Here is a 17014-nt window from a genome sequence, read left to right as displayed (position 1 = left end):
CAATATTGTAGATTAGGTGTGTATTATTCTCCGGCGCCGCTGGTTCTAAAATAAACCACTAGTAATGTTAGAGCGAGATGCCCTGCGAATTCGCCTGGGCCTTCCAAGTTTCGTGGCAAATAATGTATTCATCAAGAAGCGCGATCGCCAAGAATCTTCTGTTGATTCCGCATCCTAATGGTTGAAAGCTTCTTAAACTTCAGCAGTTTACCAGCGTGAAGATCAGAGTAAGCATTTATCAGTGACCCTGACTCTTTCTTTCATGCACATTGGCCTTGATTTCATACGCCCCAGATAATTTTTGTTAAAAAGAAACTGGCGTGCATAAATGTAGACATTAGCACGGTAATTGAAACTAATTTCCCCACCCTCAACATTAGGATAGAGTACGATGAAATCTTCCCCCCACAAGCCAAGTTGCAATCTCTTGGATTTTTGACCACTACCTTAAACGATTACCTGGTACATTCAGAAACAAAGAATGCAATAGCTACAGATGCCTCTGTCAACAATGAAAAAAACAGGCGTAGTATTTGCGTCTGATTTCCTCGACTGGTCTTTTCTGTGAGGCTTCCAGATTTCACTCCTATGTTTGAAGCTGAGCTAGTAGCTATTATTTTAGCTCTTCGAAAAATTTCTACGACCGAAACCGGTGCAATAATCTTAACAAATTCACTTTCAGTGTGTGCACTTCTGACAAGCTCAGAACAATCTCGTGCCCTTAGCAGCGTTCCACCCATTAGCACCACTGCATTTCAAACTCCTGAAATTGGCGTGGATTCCAGGTCAGTGCAGATTGAAAATAAATACATTAGCAGATGCCGTGGCGCGAGCTTCACTTGATGCAGCAGTAATTTCGGTACTTCCCGAGTTGAAATACCTATCATGGGTTAGATATAGAAAATTCGCTACTTTTACAGATAGTTTGAAAAATATCACCAAATGAACAGACCATCAGCCTCTCACATTTCCACGGAAGGCCCATAGAAGTCCGTGAAAAAAACTTGAAGTTATCTTCTCCAGATTTCGGTACCCTGTTCCCCAATTAAATTTTTATTTACACAGAGCTGGTCTGACACTTTTACCCCTTTGTCCGTTCTTCGAAGAATCAGAAACTATTGAACATTATTTTGGCTCATGTCGGAACTATGCAGTAGTAAAGAAGAGACTTCTAGCTATTCCGTTTGCGAAGGTAGGTTTAATTTTACCCACAGAAATTGATGTAAATCTTGGTGCGTCTGTTATTGGAAATTGCCGCAGAGATGCATACGATGTGGTGTGTAATTTTATTCAACACTCTAAAGGTTTTTAAACATAAAGCCGACGTTAGCAAACACTCAAAAATAGTGGGTCGAGAAATGTGGATAAATCCGCGACATACCAAATTATTCGGGTTTGGCAAAACCAGCTGTCTGGCCGGCTCCCAAAATTAGGGTATAGTTATTAGTGTCTATTTTCTTGTTGATTTTTTATCACTATCTGAATCTTTGTTTTCTTTTTTTATACTATCTTCATTCTATAACATTTTTTTTATTTTTGTAGTAAGCAATAGCGCAGTTATTGTCTATATGAGTATATATGTTCTCTTGGCCAATCCTAGTAGGTATGAGCCATGCATTAGAGGATACAAACAAACAAGTGGCCAGAGCAATACGAGCCACGCATTAGGGTGGTCGGGTTTCGAACCCGAGCCAAGGCTCCTACCTCCAGCCTCCGGTCACCTGAGGCACTCTAGGACTACCAGGCTGCGCTGACGTTCCCGTGCCCGTGGAGAGGTCTGAGGTGTCTGTCTTCGGGCTCAAGTTCAGACGGGGCTGCCCGGATGGAACTCTACTCTCAATCTCTCTACCACAACGTTACATTGCCGTCCGCAGCGACAGGACCATGTTATTTGCAAACCTGGTTCACGAGTCCAAGATAGCTTGAAAGACGAGTGCAGCCAAGTTTACGGCCTTGGCGTTACCCGTAGGTTGGTTTAGAAGGCACAGAGATGAAGACGTGAATCGGGGAACGTGAAGCACGCGGTGGTGAGAAGAGGGCTGCCGAACGAGAAAAACAAAAAAAAAGCGCTGACAGAGCAGTTGGCACGCGAGGAACTAAAGTAGAAAGCCCATCTGCAAAAGCTCTTGTTCGCAGAGGTATTGACGCTTCAGTCAGAAACGGAAGGAACTGGTATGTAAGTGATCAGCTGCAGAGAAGAAGTTTGGTTGAAGCGAGTTTACTTTTTCTGGGTGAATGACCTGGTACCTCTCCATAACATTTCGGTAGAGAATGACTCTCAGCTGAAGCATGGTAGAGAGATTGGCAGCAAGATACTTGGAATCAGTAGGAGGAAGCCCAATGATCATTTGAGGTCAGATAAAGCCGGAAGCTGTGACGAATAAGCCACAGAGGAACATTCAAATTCATTTAAAAGTGATAGCGCCTTTCAGAAAGGTGCCGTAAAATGCACCCTGACTTCCGCAGTGCATACGCAACGAGACAGCCCTAATATAAGAAAAATACGTCTTTCGCGTGAGCCTCCTTCTGAAAACTGTGGGGCTAGCGGAGGCGCCGAGAAACGAGACACCCCTAATGTAAAAGAAATATGTCTTTCGGGAAAGCGTCCTTTTGAAAACTGTGGGGCTAGGAGAGACAACAAGTCTTCAGTTATACCGTGTGTAACAGAAAGATGAGACGAAAAATGCGTGAACGCAATCCAGAAAGCAAGTCGGTACCAGCAGAGTCATGTGTAGCACTGGTTGTGGTAGTGCTTAACACGGGTATATTAGAGTACCCTGTAAACAAGCCTCCTCGAGATGCATTGAGATAAATGTCTCGGGATAACGCAGAAGCGAGTTGTCCGGGAGCATTGAAAGTGTGTGCGGAAGCACTATTCAAAGAATGCAGAATAAAGTCACTGCGTCCATCAGCAATATGTGATGACAAGAGTTGTCAATATACCCAGAGGGAAGAGTTGAATATCTCAAGGATCAATTACAAAAGGCAGCTGAATGAACTGGAAGTGATCTTGGAAAAAGCAGTATTTCCTCAGTTCATTGCAGTGTCCTAGGAGACTTCTTCTGTAGGGAATCTTGGGGGGCAAAAGTCACTCGGTAAAGCAATCTGGACCATCAGCAGTTGACGATTTGAAGCAAAGCAATCTTAGGACTAACTCTATTATTAAGGCAATATAGCACTGGCTTGCTTGAAGGCAACGCGTCACACAGGATTGTAGGCGATCGTGCATTGACACTAATAATTTTATGGCTGAGCCCCAGATTTTTTATAGCTCTATATACAGGCCAGCCTACTGTTGAAGGTTCTTTCTTGGTCATTCCATTCTTTCTTCCAGCCAGATGATCAGGGCTGTTCCGCGTCTTGTGTTGGATTCTGTAACTTGAGCTTCAAGACAAAATTACCCGTGGCTCTTTTGGATCTTGAGTGCAGACCAGGAAGGGTATCTCTTCTATATGGTTGAGATCATGAACTTACGTGCAATCTGAAGGTGGCATGGTATGCTGTTTTGCATGACCGTGTATATATGTATGAAATAGTGTGTGCAACAGGTCGATAACTTTGAACTTTTTTATAACTTTCAAGTCTTACTGGGTGCATATGGAGTTTGGAAGTGTGAACATTTGGACGATGTGTATGTAGTGGTTAGTAAATGTGGACCTTTGGACAATTTAGTGAACTGCGTGGGGGAGATATATGGCGAATCTGTGATGGGGTGCCAAACGCGCACTTCGCAGCAGTTTTTTTGGAACAAGTGAACTTAAATGAAAGGGGCGCTACGTGATGGAGGGCGCGAAATGGAAAGTGGTTGAAGTGCGCGGAGCTTGAAACAGATTGAGTGAGCGGAATTCGAAGTGCCCGCCGTGAAACAAGTTAGAATTCGGCAACGAGGAAAAAGCTGGAAACGATTGAAGTGCCAGTTCTATGCAGCGATTTTTTGAAGCACGTTCGAGACAGTGAAAAAAAAAGAAGAGTCGTAGCTGTGACAAGACGAAGAAGAGCCAGCATCAGGGTGGTCAGCTTCAGACCCGAGCCAAGGCTCCTACATCCATCATCCGGTGACCTGAGGCGCTCCAGGACTACAAGGTTGCGCTAAAGATTCCTTGCCAATGGACAGGTCTGAGATGTCGGTCTTCGGGCTCGTGCTCAGACGGAGCTGTTCGGCTAGGACTCTACCTCGAGGCCATTGCGTAAAATTCAACGTGAGCTGGGGCAGCATCAGCTGCTGCAGCGTCCATCGGCAGCCTAGGAAGGCTGCTTCTTCTATGGTTCGTTTAGCTGCCCAACACTGAAACCAACGACGACAACAAAATCAGCCCCGTGCTTCACGCCCAAGCTCTTACGCAACGACATGGGTGAAACGCCACTCCTTTGACGTTCTGCAACACACTCTGTGTAGACCCTGAGTGCTTAGGACTTGTGTGTAGTAACTAATATAGGCCTGCTGTATTTATATGTAACTGTATCCGTGAGATAGGACTTGTTATTTCTTGAAGTCAAGTGCTTTCGTGTTATTGTTAATAAATGTTTGCTTCAAACGAACTCGTCCTTCGGGAAGTGTCTTGCGGTGGTTCCTCAGACACCCGAAGTTAAAACTCCAAGTTGTGCGAAACAAAGGAACCACAACGGTACACGTTGCCACTGGAGCACAAAGTCGGAGGGCGTGTTTTCTAGGTCACCACTATAGCGAGAAAGGGACGTCCAACAATGTTGCGAAGGTGGCCGACGTAGGCGTGCCAATCTCGTCACTTTTTATAAGCCTGAAATGGAGTGGTGACGGCTGCCAGAGCCCGAAACACCAGGCGCGTGAAGTCGTTCTATGCTAGCGCCTTGTGCTAGGTATCAGCTGCGTGAGAGGCACTGCGTGGTGGTTGGTGAATGATGGTCATGATGCATAGCGATGATAATGAAGCTACATCACGTTCGCTTATAATACAGCTGTGCCAAAACCACTGAGATAACAGCTTTTGGCCTTGTTTAGAGACGTCGTTTCCCAGCACAGTTACGTGCCATGCTTTCAGTACACTGGGAGACCACCAGAAGTGACTGCGCTGATGACTTCGTTGAGAATGCCCAGGAAGCCCATCCACTTGCACGAAACAGCATCCGCACACAACGAGATACAGACGCTTGTCCCTGCAACTCAGACCGACGGAAGTTTCGCTATAAAACAGGCGACTATTTATAGGTGTGGATGCCTATCCGACATTGTTGGTTTTCGGAAAAGCTATCGCGACGCTACTTTGGCCCTTACGAAGCTGGGCGCTGCCTCAGCTACGTAAACTACGAGGAGGTGCCACAACGCCCGTAGACCAGTTGAAGCAAGCGACATACACTCGTCGAGGTAGCTCGCGTAGTACGGGCACAATTGTACAACCCCCGCACGTGATTGACAATGCAAACCCATTTTCGTCACTTACAACATTACTATAGTTAATAAAGGTGAAGCATTTCTTTGCTTACTGTGGGACCTTTGCCTTCTATCAGCGTATCTACCTATCTAGCCGCTTACATATGTCGTGATCACACTCTTAACTTGGCGTGAACAAAAATAATATGAGAGAGTAAGATGGCACGATAAATTTGACGCTCTAGTGAACAAATGTGTGATGTAATAATCACATCGCGTACATCGTCAAACATTTCCGTCAAAAAGCGGTTAGGAATTATGACCCCGGTTGACTGAAAGTCATCAGAAGGGACAATTGGGCGAGTTGGTACAGCGCTTACTCACAATTTTATTTGCGTGTCAGTGCTGTTTAAAATTATTGAAGCTCAGTACTTACTCAGGAACGATGAGAACGCACATATGCAACTTGAACTTTCGGATGTTAGGAAAGCACCTGACAGCGACCGCTTTGACTCGTTGAATGCAAAAAATTATAGTCAGGGTCCCAGCATGAAATAAACCCATGAATTCTACGCGGCAGTCCAGAATTCTACAACAGCTCCACACCAGGTTTTTGAACTGCTTTCAAATACATTTATGAAACGTCAGTTGTGGGTGCAGCGCTGGCAATTTGATTTTTCAAAGCTTACAATTGTACTCTTTTGATACAGCTGTCACGTCGGGTTAACGTCAGCTTTAGTTGGGCGCCACACGCTGGAGTCGATATATGTAGCAGTGTCCAGGGCTATCACCCTAGCGAGGCTTCAAATCACATTATTGCTTCTGGTGTTGCTAATACTCATGTGGCTGTTGACATCGTTGTGGAAGTGCAAACAACTGGTTAGATAAACATCTGAAATTCTTCACCACAAGCTGCAGGTGCAACATTTATACGCATATTTTGCATTCTTTCCAGACGTGTAGCTCAATTATTGTATTACAAGCGCGTCACCTTCCTTCCGCATGCTTCGCATAATTTCGATTCCGAGAGTATGTGGGATCTGTCGAATTGTTTTTTTTTTGTCTTCACGCAGCTAGCACTTCAGTGAATGAACCAGGACGGTTGCTATTGGAAAGCAACAATTGACGTGGGTAAGGCTGGCAACATTAGTGGCTGAATTTTCGAAGGCATACAACAATGTTGTTCGGAGTGCGCCTGCTCAGGCGTTCACCAGTTTGCACAGAATACACGCCTTGCGTCTCATTCGCGTCCTTGTGTTTTCCAGCGCATATTCTCTAAATTGGTGTAAATATTCAGACAGTGGCTCCAGTTCCGCCTACAGCTGGTGCCACGAAAGCTGCTTGCCATCGCAGACACGTTGACACTTGTCGCACAAGTCCTCCAATTATCTAGACACAGCGTAACTTTCTGCAGCACAATTAGTCTGCTCTATGATGAAAATCTTGCCACCTGGACGTTCCTGGGAAATCCTCGAATGGAACTTGTTCCATCTAAATGGCCACGCGTTTTTTCAATAGTGGCTTATTACTTGAGGTTTCACGAGGTGATTGCCCTGAGAAGCACAACAGCTCAGGTGGTCATCGGTGGTCTCAAAGCATAACGGGATGCAATTGAATCCTGTAGGACTTCGGGCTAGACGACACCCTTCTGTTAGCATCACAATGATTTGCGGCATTTACAGTGTCAGATGGCTTCAACAATGCGACCAGTAGTCTACACCACGCTCAATCCGTAATTGTGGCTGAGGAGATTCATAGAAGCAGGACCTTTTCCGCAAGTTTAAAGATCCTCGCCAAGGCCTGTATAGCAATCGAGATAGTCCCAGAGTTGATAGCTTCAGTTCAGCATAGCTGTGTATGGGACGTCAGCTGACAACCAGAGTCCTGAAGCAAGTGAAGCAAGAATCTCAGTTATGTTTTTGCTACCACCAAAAATACGTCATCGCAAATGATGCGGCTTAAAAAAGAAATCAGCCGGGTGACTTCATCGGCACATCTAGCAGGTGAAGTGCCACCCTCCAAACGCGTCAGCGTGTTTGAGGGCGTTCTGACCCAGTGCATGCTGTTGTCGTCACTCTGAACTTACGTGGTTGAAACAGATTGTGGTTGTGTCGTATCATGCAACCAGTCACGTAGTGTTTTTCATAACTTCTATCTCCGTAGAGTAACTACTGTCGACAGCTGCACAGCATACGCCTTTAACGCAGTAGGTTCCTCTTCAGAAAGTTGAGCCGGTTTACCTCGTGTCCCCTACGGCCCACCAAGGATAGCAGGTGCAACATTCTCCTGTAGCCTAGTACTCTAGTATTAGTTTTATGCGAACAAGTTTCTGCTGCCGGGTTGTTCCGCTGCGTCATTTGAACGCCCGGAGGACCTTCAAAACTTCAGGGTAGAAATGCAGAAGTCGCCACATTCAGCCCTTTCATTAGGCTGCCACTGGAACTTGGTGTCCCCTGCGATGTGTATCTTCCTATATATGTTCAGATCCGCTGAAAAGATCGGGGACTCCTTTTGTCCAAGCAGACAGCATGTGCACAATGGTCGCTGCATACCCGCGCTTCTTCGTCACTAGTCATGCTACAATATTGATGTGCTTATATTTGCACAAGCACAGAACCAGCTCATCTCGATTGCTGGAACAGACTTTTCAAACAATTTTCTTCGCAGCAAGCTGAGATTTGTCAGGTTACTTTGCAACCTATGCCGACTGAATAAAATCTAGACTTGCTGGTTATAAACATGATCGTTGCCCTTGGCACATCACAAACCCATCGGCAACTTTTCGATGATAGTCAGTGTTGCGGCGGCAATAAGCAGTGTTACGGTTGCGCTACCGTAACACTATTTAGTATGACGGTAGCACATATACCAAGTTGATAGGAGGAAAAGCGCAAACAATCATCTCATTTATTAAAAAAACGCATATATAGAAAGGTGAACATACATATATGGGTATGGCTAGTCAGAAGTCACGTCAGATAAATAAATTTGATTTGTGGCAAGTGCTCCAGTATTATACTTATGTGGCATGCACCGAGGTATGGGGCCTCGCTACGCATGTCTCGCCCAATCTATCCTCCATTTCTCGCGCAACCTTCCCGCTTAATCTTCAGAACAGCTTAGCTTCTGTTATCAAGAGTGTGCAGCCACAATTCCAGCAGTATAAAAAAAGATTAGAACAAAGTGTCCCCTGCTATGAAGACTTATGGTTTAATTATCTGTTTTTGAAACACCAGCCCGTAAGCCCTACAGAAAACATTCACATAATAACGGTGTATGACACACTACCTCTCGGCCACATTCGACAAGTCTACCATGGTGCTTGGCGTCACAGCCGTGGTCTTGCTCGCTCTGCTCTGAAAATTTCTTACCAATAACCGCGCAAATCTGACAAAGCTTGTCTGCTACAGAAAAAAACCTGACTGCACCCGAAAATAGAACTAGCATTTCCAACTAATGGAATACCCCATAACACACAGAATGCCTAAAAAATGTGCCCGTTCTGTCCGTTTCACTTGACCTACACCCCTCGCTTCTAACTTAATCTTTTGAAAAATTCTTTTGCTTCAGACGGCGAATAGGCATTCTGGGAACCTAGACAGCCGGAAACTCTACACTTGTCGTGCACATTTCTCAACTGTGCAATTAGGGCATGTCTTCTTGAGTGACGCCTGTAGGCAGACCATTGCAGCACCTTGCTTTACAATTTGAGTCGGCACTGCTACTTCAGTTCGGGACTTGTAAGCGCGAGTTGTCAGAAATTTTTCAGAAGCATCCACCCTCTCTGTGTCAGAGACTTTTTCCGGGTTAAAAGTTCAGAGGAAGTGGCCCCGTTTTTGCTAGAAGGATCCACGAAAATCTGTCAGGGTTCAATGTAGATGTCGGAGACGTTTATATTCGTTACCGCATGACAGAAATCTGGTGGGCTTCTTGAATTGCATTCAGAAGTGCGTCAGGATAGGTGGCGTAGACCAGGGCGAGGGGCTTGCTGGTTCGTCTAGTACGCTTCGATTTTGTGGAGGCGCTCACTGTAGCACGGGCAAAGAGCATCAAAGTGGAAGTAGTGGAGACCTATTTGGCAGTTCTGAAAATTGCGATGTGACCAACATCGCCACATTGGTCGTGGCTCAGCGAACGGTTACCCGACGTGCGCCCCACGCTTGCCTTTGTAATATTTTATTTGAATCAAGATAAAAGATGTGTGGGTTCACTCGGGAACCTTACCGCTGGTGACGGAGTCGAAGAGGCGCCCAGAAGCAGATGGCTAGCCTTATACTGTTTCCACATAGTGAGATCAGGAGGCTGGGGTGAAGGAGATCGCACGGCCACCGCGTAAGTCAGAAAAGAGACCGCATGCCTTAGTGGTGTGAGTGGGACGACTGCCTGTCTTATTTTATTTCGGATGACATCTGAGAGTGCTCTTACGGTTGCTTTATTATTTATTTTTTAAAGATATTTAGGTCCAAAGGCACTAAAGAAAGGAGTGAGGAAAACAATAATTTACAAGTGCAGTAAAAAAAAGAAGCTACTGGGAATTTTGTACAACGAGCTTCAAATATTTTTCGTTCATTATGCAGGTGATGGAGGCGGGAAGGTGGTTCCAGGTGGCGCGTGTCCTAGAAACAAATAAGTCATTGCACAATCTGGTGCGACAGGATGGTAGACCAACCTTATTGTGATGATCAATCTTCGATGATATGAAACTACCCGCTTCTTTTTGTATGCGCATGTGTTTTAACGTGTTAATAAACCACGGAGAGCAAGGATTTGATAAACCCTTTCTTTCAGGTACGAAGCGATAAATAAGGGATATCAATTTAGAGGTGGGGCTAGTCAAGCTGCTATAGCGCAGCTTTTTTCTTACTTTCCATGCCACAATTGTTTCTTGTTTGTGTAAATCGCGGTGTATCGTTGTGGTGAAATAAATTTCAACTTTCAACTTTTTTCTTATATTCTAACCAGTTCTGCTCAACTGATCGTTTCTCAAAGTCAGCAAAACATAAGTCAAGAAAAGATTGTAATTTTCTGTTAAATCCATCAAAATCCACCTTACTGTGTTCTTGGATAACTTTGAGTTTTTTTATAGAGACCCATGCTTTTCAAGTAAAGTGTATTATGCAGTGGTCACTAATCCCTTGTAGATGAGTTAAAGGCGAAGCTTGGTCAGGTGTAGTGGTAAGTTTTAGGCCCAATATGTTGGCGGAAGTAAGAGTAATGCGAGTGGGAAAGTCAACGAGCTGGTTCAAGTTAAAGTTGTGAAAAGAAGCCGAAAATTCCTAGCTTTAGGCTTAGCTATGCTTTAATGTATCTGAGTCTCTTTCCCACATGGAGTCAGGAAAGTTGAAGTCCCCAAGAATGAACAAGGCTGATTTTAGATATCTGACGAGCAGCTGATTGATAAGATCGGGCAAGTCATTCCAGAAGGATGGTGATACGGTTGGAGACGGGTAGCAAACACAAAATATTATTTCACGAGAATCAATGAGCACACCCACACACACTAGCTCAAGTGAAAGATAGAACATGAATACATTAGAAGCAAGGTTATCGGCTATCGCCAGTAAGACTTCACCACCAGACCAGCAATCGCGGTCACATCTGTAAAACTTGTAGCTTTTTTCACAGTCAAAGAGTGCTTCGTTTTTAACCTTAGCCGAAAGCCAAGCCTCCATCAGAACAACAATATCAGCGGAACAGGAATCAATAGCAGTAGACAGTTCAACGCGTTTACTCAGCACACTCCGCACATTAAAAAGAAAAGGGAGAGGTCTCCTGCGCAGGAAATAGACGGGCGTAGCTATGATGTGCTTGTAGTAACAGCACGTGCAGATACAGTGGCCGCATTGTCCTCTTTCTTCAGGGCTTGTGGTGAGCGGATTTCGCTAATGCTGTCAGTTTATGTGCAGTAAGAGTACATTTTATGTTCATGGTAAGTTTTTTAGCTCGCAGCAAAGATGGTTGCCCAGCTGCCTTTGCATATTCTGTTAGTCTCCTCCTTGAGTTTTGTGTACTTCTGCAAAAATCTTCGCTAGCTGATAAACCAGTTTATTTGAACTTATGTTTTTGTGCCAGGGTAGCATCGCGAGCCTTACACGACGAAAATTTTACGATAATTGGTCGAGCCTTTTTATCGGCGTAAGATCCTAACCTGTGCGCTCGGGAAAATTCAGAGTCAGAATTGTGCATATTAAGGTGATGAGACAATACGCCACGAACAAGGCCGTCACACCGAGTCACGTCTCAGTAGCTGTCCGATACACCAAAGAACAATAAGTTCTCTCGTCTGTACATGTCTTCAAAATCATCCAGCCGGGCACTGAGCGCCTGGCCTTGCATATTGACAGTTTCAGGGATTAGACGTGGTATATCACTTACTTCTGCAGAAGCGTCAAATCATTCAACGAAAACTTCAATCACTGATAATCTTTCTGTTAGATAAGCAACAGTCTGTGTTAGAGCCTCCTGTTTTGTCTTTAGGTCGGCGAGAGCTTTCATTAGCTCACCATGATGGTGATCACCTCTTTCAGACAGCTTAGCGATGGCGTCTAGTATTTTTTTTGTTAGTATTTACGGGGCCAGGGCTTACCTCAACATCTCCGCAACACAATAACATCATTGTGACAAGCAGACATTCACATAGCTACTCAAATATGACACTTGGGCAGGGTAGGAGCAGCAAACAAACCTTGTTGGTCCGCTTACATTAGAGAGAAGGAGGTTTACTAACCTGCACGAAAAACAAAATCGGATGCTTGAGTGCCTCATTGCTTCCGCTCCACCATGCCCACTGAGAGAAAAGAGGAATTCCGTGGTCTTTGTATCCCCTCGCGTCGCTGTGCTTGAGACCCCGCTGCTTGGATTTGGCGTAACAATACTCTCTTTCAAAGTTGCCTTCAGCACTGTGCAGGCTATAGGCCTCTCAGCCAATAGGAAGGGCGCTTGGCCCCTTTACTTGTACTTGTTCGCGCCGTGTCGTCTACTCACCGCGTTCACTCCTCGTCTGCTCAACGACTTGTAGCTATTGTGACCAGTTTATTACCTTAAAGTTGCAGCAAAACTATCAAGAAAGCAGCTACACCAGAAACTTGAAAAAGTGTGAATTTGCTGCTCTGCTGAAGATTGGTATAGAATCTCAGGCCGGCGGATAACTACACTTTCCGGCTGTTTCTCTCTGACGCTGTATATGGCTCTCGTATGTCTGTTTCTCCGGCGAAGGGTTCCTTCGCGTCGCATGCTGCAACACTCTTATTCTCGCTTTTTTGTTTCCACCGAAGAAGTATTCGATGCGCAAGGTATGCTATGCGAGGTTGCATGCCCGATATTTGGAGATGCAGCATTCTTGATCTGACGATGCAGTCTGAACACTGCCTCAGAGCATTAAGCTCAGCAGGCGTGGCTAAGCAAGCAGCACATTTAGGCCGTATCGACCAAACGTACCTGTTGCGTTAATCCAAGTGTGAGTATAAAGAAATCGATGGCTGATTTCACTACTTATTTACTGCTGTCAGCGCAGCGGGCATGTAGCACGAGCAATTCCAGCTCGATGTGGGTGGTCAGTACTCCATGAATGCTACCACTTTTATTTGCAAAAACAGTTATTGGTGGTAGCTGACACAAATAATAAATTTGTAAGAAATAAAGTCAAAGAAGAATGAAAATATTGTGTATTTATGTGGCGTGAAATGCTCCAAATAAATGTTAATTCTAGCGAACCCTGTCGCTTTAAAGGCACTTTAACGGTGGGACTACGTTTCACTGAGAAAGCGTGTGGCTTTTTACACCCCGTAAGTTTGGTAGTGGTGAACCAAAGTAGTAAAACTGATATATTCTGGCACGTAACTTCTAATGAATTCTGCAAGGGCCTGCCTCTCACAGTTAGTCCCAACGGAGCAGGCAGCAGAGATGATGTTGTGGCGTTTGAAGTAGAACAAGCGATGCTGGAGAGTGCGCGTCATCGTTGTTACCTCAGATATGAACTCATACACGCTTTTTAGGGAACTGCGTACGAGTCCATCGAAGCTATCTCATTCACTTGCTGCTTCGTAGACGAGATTGCCTATTTCAATACCTTTCTACTTTATGCGCTGCGCTTTCATCGCCGAGATGTCGGCTATACTCTTGCCAAGTTGCCAAAAAACTGAATTTCAAAGACCGCACCTAGTCACTGCCTATTAGCGTGAACACACATCCACCCAAAAGAGACGGAAGAGCACGTACGCTTCGCCAAAGCCTGGAGATACACCCTGCACGTGCGCCCTCGTCTGGCCAACATGACACGTGATGACCACAGTGGCAGGTGCCTTGTGCGAGTGGAGGAATTCGCATGTCACTTTGGGAACAAACCGGCATCTTCTACGAAGACGCCTGCGGCCCTCACCATGGGGGGTGGTACATGGCTGCTGTCGTCCACCAAAATGTCATGGCAAATGGCCTCACAATCGGAGCACAGGATGTAACATGGGGAAGAAGTTGTCACCGCGTTAGTTGCCGCAGACCAAGATTCGTGCGTCATCATTATGAACTCGACAGGGGCCTGCAGAAAGATTCGTCTTGTGTACGTCCCATACCTGCCGTTCGACATCTTACAAAACAGTTATTACATTGGCGCCCCCGCGTCCCACAGGATCATATGGGTGCCAGCTCACACGTCAATCTCAGGCATTTAAATGGCTGACATCGCTGTTTGTGTGCTCACTCTCCGGGTAATGCCTTCAAACTTTCCTGAAGTGAACGCCAAACCTAATCTGGTTTTAACATTTCAGGAAATTACTGAGTTCTACCAATTTTGCCATGCAATTTTTACTGAACCCTGTAACAGCATTAAAAAGGCAGTGGGACGCTTACTGTTCCGCCTTCACACAAAGAGATTGATGTGCCTGGCAGTTATAAATTATGTCAATCCTGCCTGTACAGGAAAATACCGGCACTGTGCGCAGAAGGATTCGGTGATCTTTCACTTGGTGTGGGCATGCCAGTCAACTCCGCACCTGAACCAAAAGGGGAACCACACCAGGGAGGACTGGGTGGCAGCCCTGCTCGGCTATTCTGCACTGGCGATCCAGAAAGCTCTGGTCAGCCGAGCCCAAGCCGCGTTGCTTCCAAAGAACTTCCTAAATGAGGAGCCTACCTAGTGTATGTGAGGGGTGGATTGCACCGATCCATCTCCCTCCAACTCCCCGTCTATATTTATATAAGATAACTTTTTTTCTCTCTTGCCAGCTTCGTTTATTCGGTGATGCTGGCCACTCGATCGAAGTGGTCAAGTTAGCCTTAATCTTCAAAAATGTCTCCATAGCAATAGCGTGGTGTTGCGGCGCATGAAAAAACGTCGGAGAAGAGAGTAGTAGGTTTCCTTGTTTTGACTCGCCTCGTTTGTTGTGAAGGTTGTTATCTTCCCTTTAGACATGGATCCAAATTCGGTCCATAGGCTTCTAAGGCGGCAGCTGGCTTTTGCTGTAGTTGTCTCCAAGTAGCACACAGTGTGAAGCCTGAAAGAAAGTCTGGAGCCGATGTGCATGTACCCAGAAGCCTCCGCAAAGCCACCAGCGAAATCACAAAGGCAGGCAGGACTTGACGCCTTTTTCAGAACCAGACCGTAAACAATGTTCTGTTCTTGATCCACTCGTAAGCGAGGACATGTCACAGTGCATGGCGCCCAAACAATGACATGTGACAATATATATCTTGAATTTCTTGACTTCGTGCATTTAAAAGTGAAAGCATGATTACATCGACGCTCATTTTTAAAAGCAATTTTCACAGCAGAACGCATATTCTCGAGGCTTATGCGTGTGCCATAAAAAAACTATCGTGCTCAGCTTGTGAATGTCAAGGCAAGCAAAGTTAAGCTCGCGTGGTAATCATAGCTAAGCCCGATAAAGGCTATCTGAACATTGTAAGAGAAGCAATTAAGCAAAGTATAGAAACTTAGGTCATTTACCAGTTTGCCCTATTTAAGCATAGGTCGACTTTTATTTGCAGATATTAGGTGACTCTAACAAATCATATCGAACCACGTATGAGCTGGACTGACTAGTCTTGATTATTGTAAACCTACATATTCCCATTGAACTTGTCAGCTTAAGGCCAGGTTACTTAGCTCGTTCAATACGCTCGTCAATTAATTGGGAAATTAGGGTAGTTTGATGAATTATTTTAATTTCGCTTATCAAGCTCCTTGGCTCGCGCCGTCTTTTCTTTCTCTTGTGCTCTTTCCCTGTCCTGTATTTTTTTTGGTGTTGCGCTGTAAGTAAGTTCACGGTGGATCCTTGGCTCGCGTTGATTCGGTGTTGCTACAAGATCACTAATCGACACTCAAAGGATACGTTTGATAAGGAAGTCACTGCACCTTGAATACAAACATGAAAAACGTGATCGCTACATGCAACCGTGTGTAGATACACGTATTACTCGACCTAACAACACTTCGAAAACTTCGAAAAGCCTAGCGAAGTCAAGACAACCTTGGTGCATGTTAGTTCTCATAGCAATGCTCGCGACCAATTGGTTAGTCAAAATAAAGAAAAAGTGATTGGGTTCATCTCGATATGCGACCCGCAGGTTGCTGGATCGAATGCAAGAAGCAGCCGCCGCATTTTTGATGGAGGCAAAAATGTTTGAGGTCCTTGTGCTTAGTTTAGGAGCACGTTAAAATACACAGGTGATCAAAATTTCTGGAGCCTTTCACCAAGGCGTCTGTTATATATCTTATAGGGTTCTTGAGACTTTAACCCACGGGAGTAATATTAATATTAGCAACCACCTTTACTGCCCAAATTTTGGCAGCATATAGCGACATACGTTCGTCATGAAAAAGCTTTTCATGTCCACAAAGAGCTGCCGCCACAAATATCACTTTTGTTAAAGTTTGTAAGGCGGCTTTTCTGAATCTCAGATAAAGAAATACATGCCTCCCCAAAGTTCATTCATGCAGTCAGAGAACTTACCGCAAAGTGTTCCCGATCCAAATAGCGAATGGCTACAGAATAATATTCACCCGTCTCAACCTTCAGTTTCGATTGCTCAAAATATGCACCAGTGTGTTTCTGGTAATTCATGGTATAGTGATCTTTATTATTTACACCGACAGTTGCATGGTATTGGGCTAAGGCATAATCTTTCCAAAAAAAAGTGATTTTGCCACCAAAGCTGAAAAAGAGGAAAGCAATTGATCATGGGCCGTATTTACGAAACTCAGTTCCAACTAAATTTTCGCACAAGAAAAATTTTCTTGCGCAAGTCGATTTACGTTACATAACAATTCGTAAGAAGCCATGGTTGTCGCATCGGCAGCTGCAATAAAGCGCGCTGCTAGTAGTGCCCAGGAACATGCCAGCGATTGCACAGGAGCTTGTCAGCGATGGTAGTGCAGTTTCTATAGTTGCTTACGTCACGAAAAATGCTCCTAAGTAGATTTACTAAGCGAAATTGCGCGTACAAGCATTGTCGCAACGAGGAAATCCTAAGAGTGGTTTCGACTACTCTTATGAACATTGTGGCTACTTAGAGCCAACAGGCGCGGCAAAATACATGGCTGGTGTGGTTAATTTTGAGTCAATACACGGCCATGTAGTGCTGCCTGATGACTGCTTGTGCGTTTTTAACCATTCTGGCGCTTTGAGTCTTGTCTGCTGTTTCCCTTGCAAAAAATAGGCAGTATTGACAACC

General features: G+C 45.0%; 1 protein-coding gene across 1 annotated transcript in view; it reads right to left on the bottom strand.

The window, feature by feature from the left end:
* The window catches only part of LOC142785283 (uncharacterized), a 169164-nt gene extending 152678 nt beyond the window's left edge, over positions 1-16486 (bottom strand). Inside the window, exon 1 of the mRNA XM_075883741.1 lies at positions 16294-16486. Coding sequence (XP_075739856.1) covers positions 16294-16404 — 111 coding nt within the window. The 5' untranslated portion in view covers positions 16405-16486. The remainder of the gene's footprint in view (positions 1-16293) is intronic.
* Positions 16487-17014: the final 528 nt, after the last annotated feature.

The sequence above is a fragment of the Rhipicephalus microplus genome, unplaced genomic scaffold (assembly GCF_043290135.1).
Source record: "Rhipicephalus microplus isolate Deutch F79 unplaced genomic scaffold, USDA_Rmic scaffold_20, whole genome shotgun sequence".
NCBI classification, from domain to species: Eukaryota; Metazoa; Arthropoda; class Arachnida; order Ixodida; family Ixodidae; genus Rhipicephalus; species Rhipicephalus microplus.
The sequence above is the reverse complement of the archived record's forward strand: the minus strand, read 5'-3'. Positions and strand labels throughout refer to the sequence as shown.